The sequence below is a fragment of the Brassica rapa genome, chromosome A07 (genome assembly GCF_000309985.2).
Source record: "Brassica rapa cultivar Chiifu-401-42 chromosome A07, CAAS_Brap_v3.01, whole genome shotgun sequence".
In the NCBI taxonomy this organism is placed as follows: Eukaryota; Viridiplantae; Streptophyta; class Magnoliopsida; order Brassicales; family Brassicaceae; genus Brassica; species Brassica rapa.
The window spans coordinates 583,810-602,964 of record NC_024801.2 but is presented as its reverse complement, the minus strand read 5'-3'; the positions used below and the strand labels follow the sequence as shown (position 1 = coordinate 602,964).

Genomic DNA, 19,155 nt, shown 5'->3' with positions numbered 1-19,155 from the left:
CTCAAGTTCAAGTTTTTTTTTGGCTTTTTTTTTTTAAGTTGGAAGTTATTTTGGAGGTTTTCTCTTTTGGTTTAGGCCACGGGATATTCCGGGCCGGCACTGAACCCTCTGCTTCTCCTAGAGTTTTTCAAGCAATTTACAATTTCACAACTGTAAATGTTAACATAGCACATGACTTTATGTTCTTGGATTATGTATACATGTCAGTCTACTTTTTTAATTATTCTGCTTAACTAACTAGGTTTAATGCTGTCAGGAAAACAAGAGAACCACATCACATCTTGGTTAGTTTACTCACCTAACACGCCTATTGAAGCAACAAAGGCTTATCATTAACTTAAGTAAAATTGTGCAGTAGGTAAACAATGCTCTTTCAATGTCAAGGCTTGTGGGTAGAGTTCCTCCAACGCCAAGTTTACTACCCCTTGGACACTGGTTCCCTCACTGTGATTCGAAACATGATAAGGAAACACAAGAAACTCGAAGAAAGACCTGAATATCAGTCACTTCTGATATGTTTCTCTTTATAAATATCTGATCTCATCATCCTCAACCAAAGTTGTTGGGATTCGGGACTATACGTGAGACTGTGGGAGACTACATCAAAAAATCTGTCAGGGACTTCGTTAGGATTTAGTGATGGAAATCAAATAAGATCGCATAACTTAAACCAATACAAAAACGTCATATTAGGAAAATGAAATATCACTTTTATGGATTTATGGAAATTGATAGGATCCTGAAAATATTATTTTCATGGAGTTATGGAAGTTACAAGTATTTTGAAATATTTTTAAATAGGTTTATGGAAAAGGGTGAATGCCCTAGTCTAATTAGGTTAATGTAATAGATTCATATATAAGGAGAGCTCGTGTGTTTCATTATCTCTTGTCCAAAAAGGTCTTCTGTGAGCGGTCCTTTGCGACCAAGCCTTGTGAGAGAGAGGTGCTATGTCTTTGTACTTGAGTTATAGCGAATTGCTTCATTGTCAGGCTCCATTGACGTAGTCATTCTAAGTAAACCCTGGGTAAATAATACTTGTGTTTATCTTCTATGTTTATTCCGTGTTCTTTTTCTGAGTGTGCCAACGATCGAGTTTGTGTCTTTGATTATGATACCAGGTCAAAATGGTCTTGCCATTGTGGTTTAAACAAAAATCATTAGTAAAATAGGGAACGAGGAACATCTAGATTAATTGCCATTGTGTTTTAAACAAAAGTCATTAGTAAAATAGGGAACGAGGAACATCTAGATTAATTACAAGTTGTAAGATTGCTCAACACTGGTGCAGTGGTAGCTAATTATTATAAATATAATACAAGCTTCGTAATACACATGAAAATAGGTTCTACATTCATACGAACTTAACAAAAGGCATTACAACACTTCTTGATTAGATTAGAACAAATACAAATAGGTTTTTTACCAAGGTTCGAAACTTGACTCACACGCTTCTTATCTTACATGATCACAACAAAAAGCTTATTTATATTACAAGAACAGGGCAGATAACATGTGCTTTGTGATCAACCCAAAAGCACCTTCTTAAACACACCTAGTGGGCATACTAAGGATTTTTCCTCCGTTTTCTCAAGGTAGAACCTGCACAGGACCGGTCCTGCAACCTTCCACACAAACCCACAGTTTCGAGCGTTGTTCATTTTGACTGCATGATCGTAAACGATGTTGTAAAGTGCCAAGGCTTGCGGATAAAGCTCTTCAAGCCCTGCAGCACCATAGAACTCCTGACACACAAGCAGAAAAAAAAATCTATTGGTGGGAGACAAAATAACACAAAACACACGTTCATTGAAGAGCTTGCCTGCTTGTATCTCTGGATAACTTCATTGGCTGATTCATCTTTGTTACCCATCGCCTGTATCATTTCCTTTCTGTACTTTTCATACCACCGTCCACATTTCTCCATATGATGATCAGAGACCGGCTCAACTTTGAAACATGAGAGTTTACTCATCTCTGAATTGTATAAACCACAGTTGAAAATAGATATTCATGATGATATAATCATTTGTTTCTGTGTTCTGATCAGTAGTAAGAAGAAAGGTCCTTTACCAGCTGATGGTTTGTGTTCCTCTGCTGTATGTGAATGAACAAAGTCATAGATCATTCCAAGAATAGAAGTGGAATTGAATTTCGGATCACGCTCCAAGTAATGAGGGAAAACGTGAGGCTTCAGCTCGTCTGGGAAATTGACGACCTCAGCACCTTGCTTAGGTGCATCAAGAGCATCATAGTATATATCAATGAGCTTTAACATTTTCTTCTTCATTTCAGCTTTTTCCTCAGCCCTCTCATCTCCTAGTGTGAGGAATTGGTCCATTATTGTTAACCAGCTATCAGCAGCCATCCCTACAATATTGCTGTAAACCCAAGAAAAAAATAATGAGTCCCAAAGATTCACATTTTTTTTGGCATTAAAAAAGTAAGTTGAGAGTACCTAGCATGGAATCTTGTCTTCAAGTACATATTGAAAAGCTCTTCTTCCAACTCTTCTGGTGAAAGTTGGCTTGGATTTTTAGCAGAGTTAATGTTAATAGGAGGAGTCGAACTCACCCACGGTTCACTTGGTTTGAAGTGTTCAAGTAGCTACAACAGATAGCAAACCATCAAAAAAATCAGGTTACAACAAAACAGAACTTTACTTTCAAATTCAGTGCATTACCTCTGGATTTCTTGAGATGAAATACAAATCACCTGCAATCTCATCACCCAAAGATCTTGGACCTTTCTGAGGGAAGAACACACCATACTTTGAGTTTCCAACATACTCCTCCAAGGCCTTAACATAAGTAGCCTTAAGTACATGTATGTCTCCAAAATGTAGTCCAGGATTCCTGTAAACTAGCACATTCCCTGAGATTTGGCCAGACTCACTACACCAAACCACAACAAAGAATGTAGTTAGGAAATAAACATCTAACTCAAAAAGTGAAAGAGCAAGAGATTAAGAAGCATACAGGATGACACAGACTTCATCTTCCTTTAACTCTCCAGTGGGATCAACTGTACCCATGAGATAGTATGATTCACTCACAGGAAGCCTTCCTGCTTTGAGATCATTCTTCTCTGTGTTTGAAAAAATAGACAGCTGATCCTGCAAGTGTGGTTCGTCAAGTGGGATACCAGCCAAAATCATGCGTGCAGCGTTGTGATCGTCCATATCTCCATAATTAAGGGCAACTGCACATGTAAACCCACTTCTTAGAAGATCCATCGTAAGTAAATAAGGACTTTGGAATGTATGTTAAGGACCTTTAAGAGCAGCACGTTTGTTGTTGAAGACAGTTTTGGATTCTGCCAGAGTATTGAGCAAAATATCTAGAAAGAATTCATCAGGGACTCCTCCATAGCTGAGCAGCGCAACCAAGTTTCTTGATAACTTTGTTCTTTTAGGTGGATTACTGGATAATGGAAACAACAACATGTTACTATTAAGAACTTTAGTATCAAACAAGAAGTTTCAAAGAAACACATTTACCTTGTATTGACAACCTCTAGGGAGCCAAAAGTGCTAACATTTGACAAGGCTGGATCTTTAGAAACCATGATCATAGAAGGTCTGACCTGGACAGTACGAGGAGGAAGCTGCCAAAATTTGGAGCAAGGAATAGCTTGAAAACATTTAAACAAACAAATATGGATTTTGTAATGAAAAAAAGAAAGAGACAAGACTTACTTTCTTGTTTAAGAGAAAAGTTCCCTTAGCAGCATAGCCATCATAAAACATCCGAAACTGGATTAGAAGAGGCTGTTTGGAAAAGTAACTGTTACTATGGACAAGTATATAAGGGAGCATGAACATGGGTTTGAAATTTAGTATACATACCGGGTTTTGAACATTATTGCTCCTGAGACATTTCCCTTTATATACATGTACTGGACACATCCGAGCAAGGTCCTCAGAGATGTAGCCAGTGCCATCTGAATGTATACATGGTTTCCCATCCTTATTAAGAACATCTTTATCATTCTCATCCTGCAATTGGAACAGAGGGTAAAAGATCAAAGGACACAGAGAACAAGACTTAAGTAAAGACTAATTAGATAGAGACACGGTTTCTAAAAGGAGAAAATAATTAACAAAGTACATGGCAGTGTATATCATTGATTGTCTCAAAGGTTATCCCATTCATGTCAACTTCAAGCTTCTTAGTCTTTGACAGAATCAAAGAAAACCTGAAGCATCAACAAAAACACACAGTGTCTCAAATTAAAAAGGAAAAAATTTCTCAAATAGATTAATAAAAGAAACTGAGGTACCTTGCCATGTAGTTGGCCAAAGATGGCAATGTGTGGACGTGCATAAAATGCATACGAGCTTCACAAATTGACTTCCAAGAAAAGATGTAAGGAGTTCCCAAATCATTCGCTGAAGTGGAATCAGTGCGTATGAAGTAGCATTTCACTCCTTCTGTGGAAAAGTCTATCTTCTTTTGACCTTTTCCACCATCTTTGAAAACTGTTCAACACAAAAAGAATATTTAACAACGAAAAAGTGTTGTATGTACAGTGTGACATGAATGATATATCAAAAGAGAACAAAAAGGAAAAAGACCCACCAAAAAATTGATAACGACGTAAACCGACCATGATACCATTCTTGGCAATCCTTTTGTACGCAGAGTAAGGATCAGTTGACGAATTTTTCTGGACATCTGCAAACTTGACCGTCAAAACATTAGCATCACCCAAGGCCTTGTGCAAGTGTGTTCCAGTGGGTTCAAGAAGAGGTCCCTGCCAAAACAGTGTCTCCAGTCCATTATAAGTACAAGTAGATCGAGTCAATGCCTATTGACCCCACCACGATACTACGTGTAATAGAGACATAAGATAGAAACTTGCCAAAGAATTATTTCAACATAAAAAGTAGACATGCGACATTGGGAATATATGCAAAGCACGAAAGAAGATAGTAGTTGAAGAGTGGACTGAACACCTTGAATGTGTAACTGCCATCCGAAGCAACATGACATTGGTAGTAGCTAGTCTTCTCATTATCACATTCCAGTGACTGCAGAAACAGAGGAAGCATATAAAGACCCAAACAGTACAAAATATGTCTCTCTTTCTTGTTAATTCACCTTTATTAGGAATTCATATCAATAAAATACCAAATAGAGGAAACAGACAAAAATACCAATCTACGGTCTGTTGGGGAACAAAATTTATTTCCCAAACTATCCCAAACGGCAGCTTCAAATGCAACCATAGACAAATCCTTCCATCCTCTGATCTCTTCAGCAGTTATTTCAACCTGACTCAGATCTTTCCTGTTTAACATCAAAAAGTATCACACACAAAAAAGGGTAACTGTTACCAGAACCAACTCAAGGGAAAGAGGTTAAAAAAGTCAGAAAACTTAGGAGGCATACCGAGGAATGTAGGTAAGCAAGAGAAAGGCCTTGTTGAACTCAAGTTCACTCAAAGCCAGTAAGAGCTGAGGAGGAGCTTCAGAATCAACAGATATCTCCTCTGCAGTCAGCACCAATCACAGTCAAAGTAAGAACCCACAAAATATAAAATAGAAAGACTCTTCTTTTGAGTGATACTGACCTTGAGAAACTCTGCAGCCATCTTTTGGAGGAGGAGACTTAGCCGGAGAGCTAGTAACAGTAACGGCGTGGGTAAGCTTAGAGAGGATGAAGTGGTCGAGGTTGGACATCCCCGGGGCATTGAAAGCTTTCCTGAGCAAATCGAAAGCTATCTCCTCAGGGATCGAAGAAAGTCTCTGCCTTGACTCTTCGCTTATGGGAGGACATTTGTGTTTGCTGTATATTTTCTCCAAAACGGTTTCGAGCCTACTCGGAAGAGCGATCACTGACCTCTGCGAAGTAGAAGCAGTTATCATTTTTTTTTCTTCAAACACTTTCTTCTCTACTCTCTCTCTCACCAGTGAACTGAAAGACTAGTTTATGCAAAGATTTATAAAGAAAAACAAAAAGAGTCTGATGTGACTACACGAGAAGCAAGAAGATTGCATCTTTTATTCTCTGGTAATAGATTTGATTTTGTACATCTCTCTACGCATACATGGTTTAATTGACAACTATACCCATATCTTTTGATGCATAATTACCATAGTGCCACAATCGCTAAACTCTCAGTGTAGTTTTTGAAAATCAGCGAGTCTAATAACGTCATTTAACATTAGTAAAGATATCTCAGTCACAAATCCTATCTTCTTCTTCGGCACAAAAAAAGTTTAGCTTCTTTTGGTCTAATGTGTTGTATGTTGGTAATTACTCCGATTTTTGAGTTTTGAATCCAATCCAAGAATTAATGCTTGTTTGAGCTCACTTTGTTTGGAACGAGGATGCTTTTTCAAGGTACTTCTCTGAAATGCTTAACATCTATGTTCCTAACATTTGATGAAACTCAACTATACATATGCAAAAATGGAAAAGAGTTTATTAAAACGCACCATTCATTGCTTTCCGTGCGTAACCCGTCATGGTCTGACCATTGAATCCCCAACTTCTTGGGCCTCGGCTGAGGAACTAATCCGTAATGTTCTGCATCCCTCTTCATGGCTACCATTTCAACCCTCACTTGTTGAGCATTCCAGCCTATAACAAACACACGGATCATGTGTCAAAATAATGCTAATTGTGGCACACAAAAACATTTACATCATGTCATAAAGAAGTTCCGAGGTTAGTAAGTTAGTATCATGCCTCCATTGAAGCAAGTTTCTTCTCGGCATCTCTCTGAGCTTGTCGAGCACTGTCCACTTCACCCTGCCATGCTTGAATCTGCATAATTAGAGTGAGTAGCAAAATCTGAAGTTCGAAAAGCTGATAAACTTTGTTTCCAAGGATTTGAATATACTTCTCACTTTTAAGAATTTGAAATTCCATAATGCCAGGTATTTCTAAGATGTGAAACGACTACAGTAGAAGAATTAAGGTATGATACATGACTTATCAGAGTTACCAAGGGATCGTAAATACTTTTTGCATATAAGTTCTTGGTTTTTACTTCTAACAAAAAAATTAAAGTGTGCAAAGAGCTCACAATTCACAATTGAAGTTAACTTCCACAACGTAGAGCATGATAACCTAAAAATACATACATGTGTCACTTGGTTTGGTTCATCCGGAGATTTCGTTTGCCCTCTGCGAGCACGAACTTCCATATCTTGCAACTCTTGATCCAGAGATGTACATTCCACCTGCGTATCATTTGCCAATTCTTCTAATGAAGTTCAAATATATGATAATGGGGGAACAAAATGAGAGGCTAGAAACCTGAAGGGACGACAATTTTCCTTCGTTCAGAGCAGCCTGGTTTTTCAAGGCATCCATTGTGCTGACAAGTGCTTCTTTCTACCTCTGAGTTCGTAGCTGCTAGTGCCTCAACCATGCTTGACTCTACTTTCGACACTTTTCTTTTAGAAGATGATAAATATTTTTGTAACTATCTAATGCTAGCTTCATATGACTTGGTCAGCTCTTGCTATAACAGTAAAAAAAATGAAGAAATAAAATTAGGTGGCTTCAAGTATCACTTTTTCTTATATGGGTACAAAATACACTAAAGAAGCTGTTCAAATTTACCTCTGCAGTGAGAGACTCTTCCAACTGTGCATTTTCTTCCTTAATCTTTTGCAGACAGTCCAGCACAAACCTAGATGTATATGAGGACAAACAAATGAAGCATATATCTGAAATTGGTAACGTCCAAACACTAGCATGAATTAATTCTATCGGACAGATAAAAGAGTGTTTAATCACCCATTTGATGCACAAAGGATATTTGAGCTTAACCTAGCTTCTTTTGACTGCCCAAAGAAAACCGTAGCTTTTAACAACCCCTGAGCCTAGAATTAGTGAAGAAATTGTTCAACAGGCTTTTGATGACAACATACATGCAAGTAGCAGATATAGTATGTGTTATTTTTCATCATTTTCCCAGAGACTAACTAACCTCTTCAAGCTGATGTTGAATCTTCATGGAATTTGTATTGGTGGAGGTATTATGTTCCTATGTTCTTTATCCAAATTGACTGAGATACCAACTTTCTCTTACGCCTCATTTCCTGTGCTTTGAATCACAGTTCCTTGGCCTAAAGGAGAAACATGCACCACAGATTCCATTTATCCAAATCTCTTTTAAAAAATATTCTGAGCATCAACCAGGTTTGCGGTTGCAACGGTTGCACCAAAGTGTCATTTGGAACAGCTCCATCAGCTTGCTTGTCATTTGGAGTTGGCTCAGCAGCGCAACAGAACCAATAGCTACCACAGCAGCATCTTCACTTTTTGTGTCTGCCACAGACTGTGGAAGTGACAGAACACTCTGAACATCTGTATCAGTCGGTTGAATCTCTAGAGGTAGGCACCTCCGACTGCGAAACTCCTGGTCCAGATTGATCACCCAAAAAATCTCTATTATTAGAAGATTCTTCCTTGACAACTTTACTTTCTGCCGAGCCTACAAATACAGTCCAGAAAGGAAGAAGATGATGTTGAGTATGGATGGTACCAAACAAAGAGAACGACTTACATATAAGAGAAGCAATGTAAATACCTTTCCCTTTGAACTTTTAATCTCTTTGCTTGGGACCCTTTCTTATTAGAAGCTAAACAAAAGAGAAAACATAATATAAGAGACAGATACATGACTAAAACCAAAATTGTAAAGATGTGAGCCAATAATGCCAATGTTTCTAAATAGTTTAAGAGAAATCCATTTGGGCTTATTATACAGAATTTCCACAGAAAAGTTGGTGATATTTCAGGTGTTGTCCTACTGCTTAAAGTAAAACAAGGATACAAACTATGATATTCACATTGTAATCATAAGATGAACCAGAACCAAAGGTGAGCTTTTTTGTACAGACTACTATGGGCAGTACCTGGCAAGTGCAAATCAGACTGTTCCTCGGAGAGGTCTTCAACCACAGACTTTCCCCTTCGATCCACAACCTCCAATAAATCCAATAATCAATCAAACTTTCACAAAATTGTTGTCATGGTAAAAGAGTGCAGAAACCACCACTAAGATTACCTTCGGCAGGCAGGCAGCTTTGAGCCAAGACGCCATTGATGATCAAAATCAGAAAGTAACTCCCCGCTAGTCACGGCGGATCCGCAATGAGCTTCCACGCACCACCGACTCGGTTCCCGAGTAGAAAAAAAATGAGGATCATAATGAAAAAATCAATAGCTGGTTTTGAGAATTACAAAACGGATTCAAACAGAAAAGAAGGGGGAAGAACTCAGATCGTTGATCATGTGGTTTCACGACTACCTTGTTTACAGTGGTCTACATGATCCTCGCCGTCGAAATAGGATTCTTATATTTCTCCTATGTACAAGTATTTCTTTTGAAGGGTGTATATATGTTTTTTTTATAAATGAGGTGGGCCTTTTTACTTAAGTGTGTTTTTAATGGACTTCCGAATATAATGGTTTTTTATTGATTATTTCAGAAGATTATCAAAGTTCGGAAGCGTTGTTCATTCAAATTTTAAAGTAACATGCAAGAAGTCTTTTAGCCCAGTGATGATGTAGATCAAGGGTTTTAAACAATTTACCTCAGATTTTAGATTTGATTGTATAGATCCACTGACCCAAAACTTTTTGATGATCAAAAAGAAACTAGCAAAATATACAAAAAATAGTGAAACTACAATTCGCGTTCTCACAAAATTAGCGCAATGTATAGATATACTGATTTAAAATTAGTTTTACAATAACAGCAAAAAAAAGTAGTAGTTTTACAATAGTTTTAGATGTTATCGAACACTTACTCGCTCCACAATGCCAACTCGATTGCCATGCATAGCTAAAAATCATTAATTATGTTTACTTCATAAGATGACTATCAAGTACTTGTCGTTTTAAGTTACAAGTAGATTTTGACCCGCGCAACCGTGCAGGTGATTATTTTTATTGTTACACAAATAAATATTTTTACATGATTAATTGTATATAATTTTAATATTTACCATATTACTAATTGTTTAATATAGAATTTAAAATATAACAATTTTATAGTTTCATGCAATAATTTAATTTATTTGTTTTAAATTGTCAATGATGGCATATTTTTAATCATGTGATACAAAGTTCTAAATTGAATAAATTATTGGTTAAGGATCAAAAATTTAATTGCAAAGCATTATATTAAAATTTAATATGAAATTGTATATGAGTTTAGTTATTATTAAAAATAAAAAATTTAAAATTTAAAAGGTTTTTTTAGTTAAAATGAAATATATATATATATTTTTTTAAATAAACACGAAATTAACTAAATATTTAAATATTTTGTTTAAGTGAAAAATAAAATATACATTTATTTTTTAAATAAATACGAAATTATTTAATTTTTAAAAAGTTTATTTTGATGAAAATGAAATATGTACTTATATTGTAAATAAAAATATGAAATGATTTTATCCAGAAACAATTTCAGAGAAAATATAAGAATATCTATTTGATTTGTTTGTTTTAGAATAATTCAAATACATTAAATATTTATACAAAAATTAATTTAAACAACTTTTCAAGGAGTAGTCCAAATTAAAAAAATCATACATGAATTAAGTCATGACTTATGTTTTAATTATATAGATGTGTTTTTGAAAGCGTAATTAATAGATTTTTCAGTACTTTCGGCTCTAATTCAATAAGAATAGAGGAGGAGGATAAAGAAGAATGATTAGCATGTCACTTAAAGTAATCTTGATGATCGGCTGATCGCGTCCATAAAAAAAAGGTAGAGCATGCCTCAGATGTTGTGGAAAGTTATTAATGTATTATACTATTATCAAAGTCTCATGCTGACTTTAACATATCATCCCTAAAGCTCCTCAACACATTTGAGCATATGAGGCCGAGCCTGATGACCTAGTTTTGCTGCATAATTTCTGCTAGCATTATGCCTACGTCTATAATATGAAAATTACACAGATCAATATCAATACAGGCTACTAATTAATATAATTCAGTCTTTTTTTTGTTTTATGTTTCTTACCTCTCTATCACAATGGTAATACGACAACATCATTAAAACAAATTATAAACTAGCTGGTTTAATTTGATCACATCTATATGTAAGATATATTAACTTAATATATTAATCTTTTTATAGATAATAGATTCACGCATTACATTTTTTTTGGAAATAAATCATCCAGTTCAAATCATCAATAGGGGCGAGTATTCGCATCACCCATAGGCATAGGATAATAATCACATACAATCCAAATCAACTCATTATCATGACACCTATACGAGCCACATCCGAGACTGAATGATTGATTTGCCACGATCTGAGTGTAGTGCCCGCAAACATCTTTGCACTTGTTAGTGGCATGGTCGTAGTTAGGCTTCTCCGTTAACCAATACTTAGTAGCGATCGGACCGCTCATTTGATCCTCAGGTTGGACCCATCCTGCCGCGATGTTTTCGCCGTAAGGTCCACCAGAATGTCTCATGTCAGTATACGCGCATTTCCCAGCTTTGGCTAGCTTGTTGGCGAAATTCTGTGCATAGGCCGCAACGGTTTCGTTCCATACCAATGGAGCCACCCCGACCGCGGCTCGAATCTCGTTGTGAACCGCTAGCGTTTGTTCCGGTTGGACATCATCGATTGGCTTCACTTTTGGTAGACCATAGGCTGGAGTTAAAATGACGGAGAATAATGCTAGGGCTAGGACGAAGCTTTCACCAAAAGACAACATTTTGTTCTGGTTTTGTAAATCTTCTTGGAACTTATGTTATGTGATCTCTGCTTCCTCCTTTTGTAAGCCTCCGAAAACAGTACAAAATAGGTATTGTACTATTTTGTGATTAATATACTAACAACTAAAAGTTGTTTTGGAGGGTTTAGTTTCTATTATTATATTACTAGGTAATAACCCGCGCCTTGCGCGGAATGTGATTATTAGTTTCGTTATTTTTTAATAAAAACACATTAAATATGTTTAATCTGGATATCGGTTCAGTTTTAAGTTAGTTTTTGGTTTTTAATCTGCTAAAATATAACTATTATTTTAAATTAATACATATTTTGGTTTATTTGGTTAGAATATTTGATTTTTTAGTTTTTTCGGTTAAAACCAAACATTACTATTATTTCTTTCATGTTATCAATTTTAGATAGTCGTCATGTCGAACCAAGGCTTCATATCATAGTTTGTAAACGGATAATAGTTCAAAAAAAAAAATTTATTAAGACAAATTATTTCACTACAATTTGGTCGGTAGTGAAAGAAGCATTAAGAAAAACAATATATATTCCAACTTCCAAAAAATAAAATAGATACTTCAGTTGTGGTAAATACTTAGTTGCAAGGTGTTCACGTCAAGGTGCACATTTATGTGTATGTAAAAGTATATAAAAATAGTTGACAAATATATAAAGATATTGTTAATTAATATTAAATGATATTTTTATTTAAAATAATACATGAAAGATAAAATTAAAATTAATTAAAAATTAAAAATTAAAACGCCCTTGACATTAGTGAATTTTTTTCATATAAAGAAAATAAATTATATTCATAAATAGACGTGGATACAAATCGAATATCCGAATATTTGGAGGCATTCATATTGATTCAATCTTTTGCCACTCGATCAGTGACTGTGATATCCGAAATGATTTAAAATTTTAAAGAATATCCGATTTGATTCGTAAATAAAACTGAAAAATTTAATAATAACATTTTATTACAAAAATAAAATATTATTTAACTTTTTAAAATTTTAATACCTAATAATAATTAATTTAATTCATAAAAATATTGTAAAACTTATATAAATTATAATATATATACATAACATATATATATATATATAATACTGTACATATATGTATATATATGCATATAAAAGATCGAATTAGATATATGTTTCTAAAAAAATTGGTATTTGTGATTTGTTTTTTTTTTTGGTTTGATATTGTATTTTAGTATCTGATTTGCTTCGTATAGTTACGGATATCCATATTTTTGGTTCAATCAAAAAGGATAACGAATCGAATCAAAATCCCTTAACTATTTTGCCCAACTTTATCCGTAAACAATAAAAGCACTATATATATATATATATATATATATACAGTTTAGCTTTTGATTCGTTATTTGTTTTGATTCGAACCGAAAAATCCAAAGTTTTGTTGGAGCCATGCATGCGGGTTTTATATTTAAAAATACAAAATATATAGTGTGAATACATTTATGATTATAGTATGAACGCGTTAGCATATTTATTATCAAATCATTGTGAGATTGCCACGTGTCTATTATAGTGTGAATGCATTTATTACAATGCTTCTCCTTTAATATATAACTAGGTAATAACCCGCGCCTTGCGCGGGATGTGATTATTAGTTTTGTTATTTTTTAATAAAAACACATTAAATCTGTTTAATCTGGATATTGGTTCAGTTTTAAATTATTTTTTTGGTTTATTCTGTTAGAATGTTTGATTTTTTAGTTTTTTCGGTAGAAACCAAAAATTATTATTATTTGTTTATTTTTATGTTATAAATTTTAGATAATCTCATGTCGAAACAATGGTTTCATATTATAGTTTGTAAACGGATAATAGTTCAAGAAAAAGAAAATAAAATTATTAAGACTAATCATTTCACTACAATTTGTTCGGTCATGAAAGAAGCATTAAGAAAAAAATATATTTCAACTTCCAAAAAAAATAGATACTTCAGTAGTGGTAAATACTTATAAAGTTTTCACATCAAGGTGCACATGTATGTGTATATAAAATTATATAAAAATAAATGATAAATATATAAAGATATTGTTAATTAATATTAATGACATTTTTGTTCTAAATAATACATGAAAGATAAAATTAAAATTAATTAAAAGGTAAAAAGGCCTTGATATTAGTGAATTTTTTTATATAAAAAATCAACTGTATCCGTAAATAGAGATGGGCACAGATCGAATATCCGAGTATTTGAAGACATTCATGTCGATTCAATCTTTAGCCACTTGGATAGTCGGTGATTATGATATCCGAAATGATTTAGGATTTTAAAGAATATTCGATTTGATCCGTAAATAAAATTAAAAAATTAATTGAAAATTTAATAATAACGTTTTATTACAAAAATAAAATATTATTTACTTTTTAAATTTTAATACATAATATAATAAATTTAATTTATAAAGATATTGTAAAACTTATATAAACTATAATATATATAACATATATATATATATATATATATATATAATTCTGTACATATATGTATATATATGCATATAATAGATCGAATTTGATAATCGCTCTTAAAAATATTGGTATTTGTAATTTGCTTTTCTTTAATTGTATTTTAGTAATTGATTTGCTTCGTAAAGTTACGGATATCCATATTTTTTGGTTCAATTCAAAACGGATAACGAATTGAATCAAAACTTATTAATATTTTGCCCAACTTTATCGGTAAACAATAAAAATAATATATATATAGTTTAGCTTTTGATTCGTTATTTGTTTTGATTCGAACCGAAAAATCCAAAGTTTTATTGGAACCATGCATATGAGTTTTATATTAAAAAAATAAAAGTATATAGTGTGAACACATTTATGAATATAGTGTGAATGCATTAGCATATTTATTATCAAATCATTATGAAGCTACCACGTGTCTATTATAGTGTGAATGCATTTATTACAATGCTTCTCCTTTAATATATAAGGGATTTAATATATAAGGGATTAATTAGTAATATCTTAAAGTAAATCTAGGATTCTTTTGAATAACATGTTTATATGATTAAAATAAAATTTGGGCATAAAATCTTCAAATTCATCAAAATTAACAAAACTCATACATAATTTTTCAACATGAAAATCCTAAATTTGAAAATGTCATAGAAAGACAAATCAAGAATATACGTGCATTTATGTGATTATAAAATTATGCGAAAAGTCTAAATAGAAATTCCTAAAATTTGATTGATTTATGGTAAAGATTTAAAATATAAGACTTTGACTGATGGCTAATATAGGAGGGAATTAATGAATTTATAACTTGGTGTTACATGATTCCACCTAAACAAAAGTTACACATGGCCTTTAGACAATTTTTTCCTAAAGTATATGTGGCAATAAATGCATACTGTATATCATTTTCTTTGTTTGACAAAGTACATACACATCAAAAGATTAAACGCTATCAATTAATTTATAGAAAAAATAAATCTGACATTCGCTATTGAAAAAACAGGATAAGCTACATTACACAATCTGTAAAGTATAAACTTGTGGGATTGTGTATGAAAGAGTCCAGAACAACTTTAGAATTTACCAGATACTATAAAAAAGTCTAACAAACTTTTAACAAAAAAAAGATAAACTAAATAAACTGAAGACAATCATACTATTTTGTTGTAAATACTTACTTGACGCCATTCCTTTTCAAGTCCTTTAATTACGGTAATTAACAGCATAAGTCATATAACCAATGACGTGAAACGCGACCGTTAATCACACCTAAAGTCGAAAGTGATTGGTTTGAAGAAAATCACAGTTATAAAATTATGTGTATCAATATCTTGTAAGTTACGTATAATAATCTATATAGTCCTCGTAATATAATAATTCACGTGAATGTTATTCTACACCCGTGATTTATTCTTACTTAGCTTCATTTCCGGAATGAAATTGTTGACTTTTACCTTTTTTTTTTTTTCGACAAACGGTTATTCTATTATTCAAACTAGCGATTTGAGTAATCAGGATAGAACAACCAATAAAACAAAGAGATCTATGAAAAGAACGGACATTCCTAGCTAGCAAATCAGTAATTTTATTTTGCGCCAGCCCGTTTGGACCTGTTGCGGGGCGGGATTGGTTACTAAGATCTAGGCCCAAATTTTTAGCGGGCTTCGCGGGATGAGCTTGTGCGGAATTGGGCCAGAAGCGGGATGGGTTTGGTGTATCCCGCGGGACCCGCGGGGATCCGCAAAAACTGGTCTCTATCTTCATCATCGTATGATCATCGTACGTCTCTGACAAAGACTCTCTGTATTCATCATCCGTACCAGACTGGTCTCTTCTCCCTGAAGAGGAAAGACACCAAACCTATAAAAAGCGGATACACCCTTGCTTCTTATTTGTCCATCCTTGTTCGTCTCACCTTTGGTGTTGTTTCTTTCATCCCTGCTCAAGATGCCCTCATCTTTCACATGGAATCAGCTCCCTTCCGGACTCTTTGATAACTCAGATCCTCTTATGCCTTCCTACCAAAGATTCCGTCAGGACAAGCATTTTGTCGACGAGATTTAGAAATATCTGGCTTCAAGTCCCAGGACTAGAGTTACACTCCCATGACTTCTCTGATCCAGCCGCCATCAAGAACTTCATCGACAGGTTTCTCGAGATTAACCGTGATTCGCGTCTCCAGAAGTTCAAGATAAAGTACGACGAGTACAATGTTTATCTCTTTCGAATCAGTGAGTTGATCGCGGAAGCGATCAACCGTGGAGTTCATGACCTAGACATTGGCACACTCAAGTCTCCTCTCACCGAACATCTCATGCATGTGTTGATGAAGATCGGAGTCCCGCGGACCTGTACCGCCAAGGCTTGTGCAAGTCGCGGGTCGAGATTGGGCAGCTCTTTTAGAAACCGCATCCCGCGCGGACATGTACCGCGAAGATCCGCATTGACCGTGTACCGCGGCGGGGCGGGACAAGGCGGGTCGGTACAACCCAATTGTCATCTCTAATTGCAATCAGGTCCTTGTAATCTGTCTCAAATCTCTGACATGTTGAATGTTGTAGCATACTCTCCATTGCCCATCTTAGCGCTTCCAGTTCCGAGTGTAGTGTTGTCACACGCCTCATTAAGTTCCGAGTCCTCATAAATTGGATATTTCCCATTGTATCTTTCCAAACCCATCCAATTTCACTGAATTGATTTATGGAAGTCCATGAATTATCCACTATGCAAATATTATCCAATCTTAAAGCTTGTGTTTATTCAACAATGTGTGCATGTGAAGAAACAATTTGTGACTTTTTACTTCTTTAATATTAATAATTAACATTAATATAATCTTAGAAAATATTTTTTAAGGATATCATATTGGAACTATTAATCATGTATTTATTTGAAAATAATAAACAATAACATTTAGTTTTATGTTTTGTGTTGGTCTCTTTAATGTATCATCTTCAAATTAAAATTCACATATTGTTGAAATTTGAAAAGAGAAAGCAAATTAAACATTAAATTTATGTATTATATTTATATTAGCTCTATAAAATATAAATACAAGAAAATTAAGGGTGGTGATATGTATTATGTAATTAAGTGCTAATAATATATACACGTTTGGAGATAATTTTTTCAATAACTCAAATACACACTCTACAATATATGAATACAAGGTGTGATCATACACTGTTAAGTGATTACTACTAAATACTACAAATCACAAAAAATATAATTTCTGGATTCTGGTATATTATATGAAACACGAACTTATTATGTTAATTTTTATTACATGATCAGACATCTCCATACTATAATGTCTGGTTATCTATAGTACGTAACTTATTATGTTAAATTTTATTACATCAGACAACTATTCGTCTTGTTAAAAACAAAAGTTCATTAATACGGACGTGTGTTCTCATCACCCATCGGCCTAGGAGCATAGTTACATACGACCCAAAGATATGTATCTGCATGACACCTGACGTGACCACATCCAACTCGGTGCGATTGGTTAGCCACCATCTGAGTATAATGCCCACACATACCACTACATTTGTTGGTTTGATAATTGTAGAATTTCTTCTCGCCATACCACAACTTAGCCGCGATCGGACCGCTCATTGATTCTTTAGACTTGAGCCACCCTGCGGCTATATTCTCGCCGTACATTTCGTCTGTCGAATGTTGTAGGGCGCAGTCTTTGGATCGTACGTTAGCGTAGTTCTGTGCGAAGGCAGCTAGTTTGAAGTCCCACACCATTGGACCCACCCCGACTTCGGCTCGAACCCGATTGTGAACCAATAAAGTTTCTGCCGGTAGAAGATCAACCCTTGGGTCTAAGTTGGTTCGACCTAGGGTGTTAAGATCTGACGTTGCTGCCAGTTGGGGATGAGCCCTAACCCCTGACGTTGCTGCCGGTTGGGGATGAGCCCTAACCCCTGACGTTGCTGCCGGTTGGGGATTAGCATTTGGGTCTACATTACAGGAACCGTAGATTTGAGTTAAGACGATGGAGAGTAATGATACTATGACGAAGCTATATCCAGAAAACGACATTCTTGTTCTTCTTATAGTTTTTTTTTTGTTTTTTTTTTGTCAACACTTCTTTTGTTTTTGTTTTCGAACTTCTTTGTTCTCTATTTTGATTCTTTGTTTTCTCCTTTTTGTAAGCCTAGGAAAGCAAGAGTTCCGTGACTATTTTTGGGATTTCAAATATTCACCACTAGTTAAACCAAAAAATAAGCGAAAAACAGACGCTGTTTATTTCCTAAACAATTACTACTAAATAGCAAATTACTTATAGAAATTTCTTAAAATAATATAAATTTAGGACTCTATATTCTAATTTTTAGAGTACTTAACGTCAACATTAAGTAATCGACTGAAAGTTACAATTTTGAAAGTTTGATAAATGTAACGGAAAAGGCAAGATTTCTTAACGCATTCCCGGAACTTTGTAGAAGGCAAAGAATAATTAGTTTGACTGTAGGTGTAGGTGCGTCTAAACTAGCTAATAAAATATCTTAATGCACTTAATGTTAGTTTGAATGAAAAAGAAGTTAATTAGATTAGTCGAAAAGCTTATCGTCTAGTGTGTGATTGATCACGTAATTAATGTCAGGTTATTAATGGAAGTTTAACTGTGGGGCTAATTAGGTCCGTTAATTGTGGACGGTAATATCACCAACTGTGATAATGTTTCAACATATGACTAGGTTAAGACTTGCGCGGGATGAATATTAAATATAAATTATTTTTAAGTATTATATATTTTTACATATTAAGAAATAATATATATATATATTGAATAATTAAAATTTTAGGAATTATTACGTATATAATTAAATTGGTATAAATACTTAAATAAATTTTATTAATCGATATAAACACTTTTTCTATTTTATATATGTTATAAAATTAAGTT

The 19,155-nt window shown here is 34.0% G+C and overlaps 4 protein-coding genes and 1 long non-coding RNA gene across 6 annotated transcripts; 1 reads left to right on the top strand and 4 right to left on the bottom strand.

Annotated features, from left to right (window-relative positions):
- Positions 1-1,511: 1,511 nt before the first annotated feature.
- Positions 1,512-6,425, bottom strand: LOC117126499 (probable RNA-dependent RNA polymerase 5). Its single transcript, XM_033274682.1, has 17 exons — positions 5,575-6,425; positions 5,394-5,493; positions 5,159-5,291; positions 4,958-5,032; positions 4,581-4,755; positions 4,282-4,480; positions 4,110-4,197; positions 3,848-3,997; positions 3,698-3,769; positions 3,500-3,606; positions 3,274-3,422; positions 2,979-3,201; positions 2,684-2,894; positions 2,459-2,607; positions 2,074-2,381; positions 1,823-1,977; positions 1,512-1,745 (listed from the first exon to the last, which is right to left on the bottom strand). Exons 1-17 carry the CDS (start codon positions 5,867-5,869, stop codon positions 1,527-1,529), a joined length of 2,808 nt encoding a protein of 935 aa, XP_033130573.1. The 5' UTR covers positions 5,870-6,425; the 3' UTR covers positions 1,512-1,526.
- A 19-nt stretch (positions 6,426-6,444) lies between these two features.
- On the bottom strand, positions 6,445-7,476 carry LOC117126502 (golgin candidate 1). 2 transcript variants are annotated; one of them, XM_033274695.1, is made up of 4 exons: positions 7,269-7,476; positions 7,094-7,192; positions 6,696-6,773; positions 6,445-6,587 (listed from the first exon to the last, which is right to left on the bottom strand). In XM_033274695.1, the coding sequence occupies exons 1-4, from the start codon at positions 7,323-7,325 to the stop codon at positions 6,567-6,569; spliced, it is 255 nt and encodes an 84-aa protein (XP_033130586.1). In that variant the 5' UTR covers positions 7,326-7,476; the 3' UTR covers positions 6,445-6,566. The 2 variants fall into 2 exon arrangements, with proteins under 2 accessions (XP_033130586.1, XP_033130587.1); XM_033274696.1 differs by having other exon boundaries at positions 6,696-6,758.
- LOC108870603 lies at positions 6,583-8,696 on the top strand. The gene is made up of 2 exons (XR_004449111.1): positions 6,583-6,786; positions 6,887-8,696. It is a non-coding gene; the product is annotated as an uncharacterized LOC108870603 (long non-coding RNA).
- On the bottom strand, positions 6,921-13,358 carry LOC103849850 (pathogenesis-related protein 1). Its single transcript, XM_033274694.1, has 3 exons — positions 8,879-13,358; positions 8,551-8,602; positions 6,921-8,454 (listed from the first exon to the last, which is right to left on the bottom strand). Exon 1 carries the CDS (start codon positions 11,711-11,713, stop codon positions 11,177-11,179), a length of 537 nt encoding a protein of 178 aa, XP_033130585.1. The 5' UTR covers positions 11,714-13,358; the 3' UTR covers positions 6,921-8,454; positions 8,551-8,602; positions 8,879-11,176.
- A 4,094-nt stretch (positions 13,359-17,452) lies between these two features.
- On the bottom strand, positions 17,453-18,983 carry LOC103828265 (pathogenesis-related protein 1). The gene has a single exon (XM_009103877.3). It carries the CDS (start codon positions 18,285-18,287, stop codon positions 17,628-17,630), a length of 660 nt encoding a protein of 219 aa, XP_009102125.2. The 5' UTR covers positions 18,288-18,983; the 3' UTR covers positions 17,453-17,627.
- Positions 18,984-19,155: the final 172 nt, after the last annotated feature.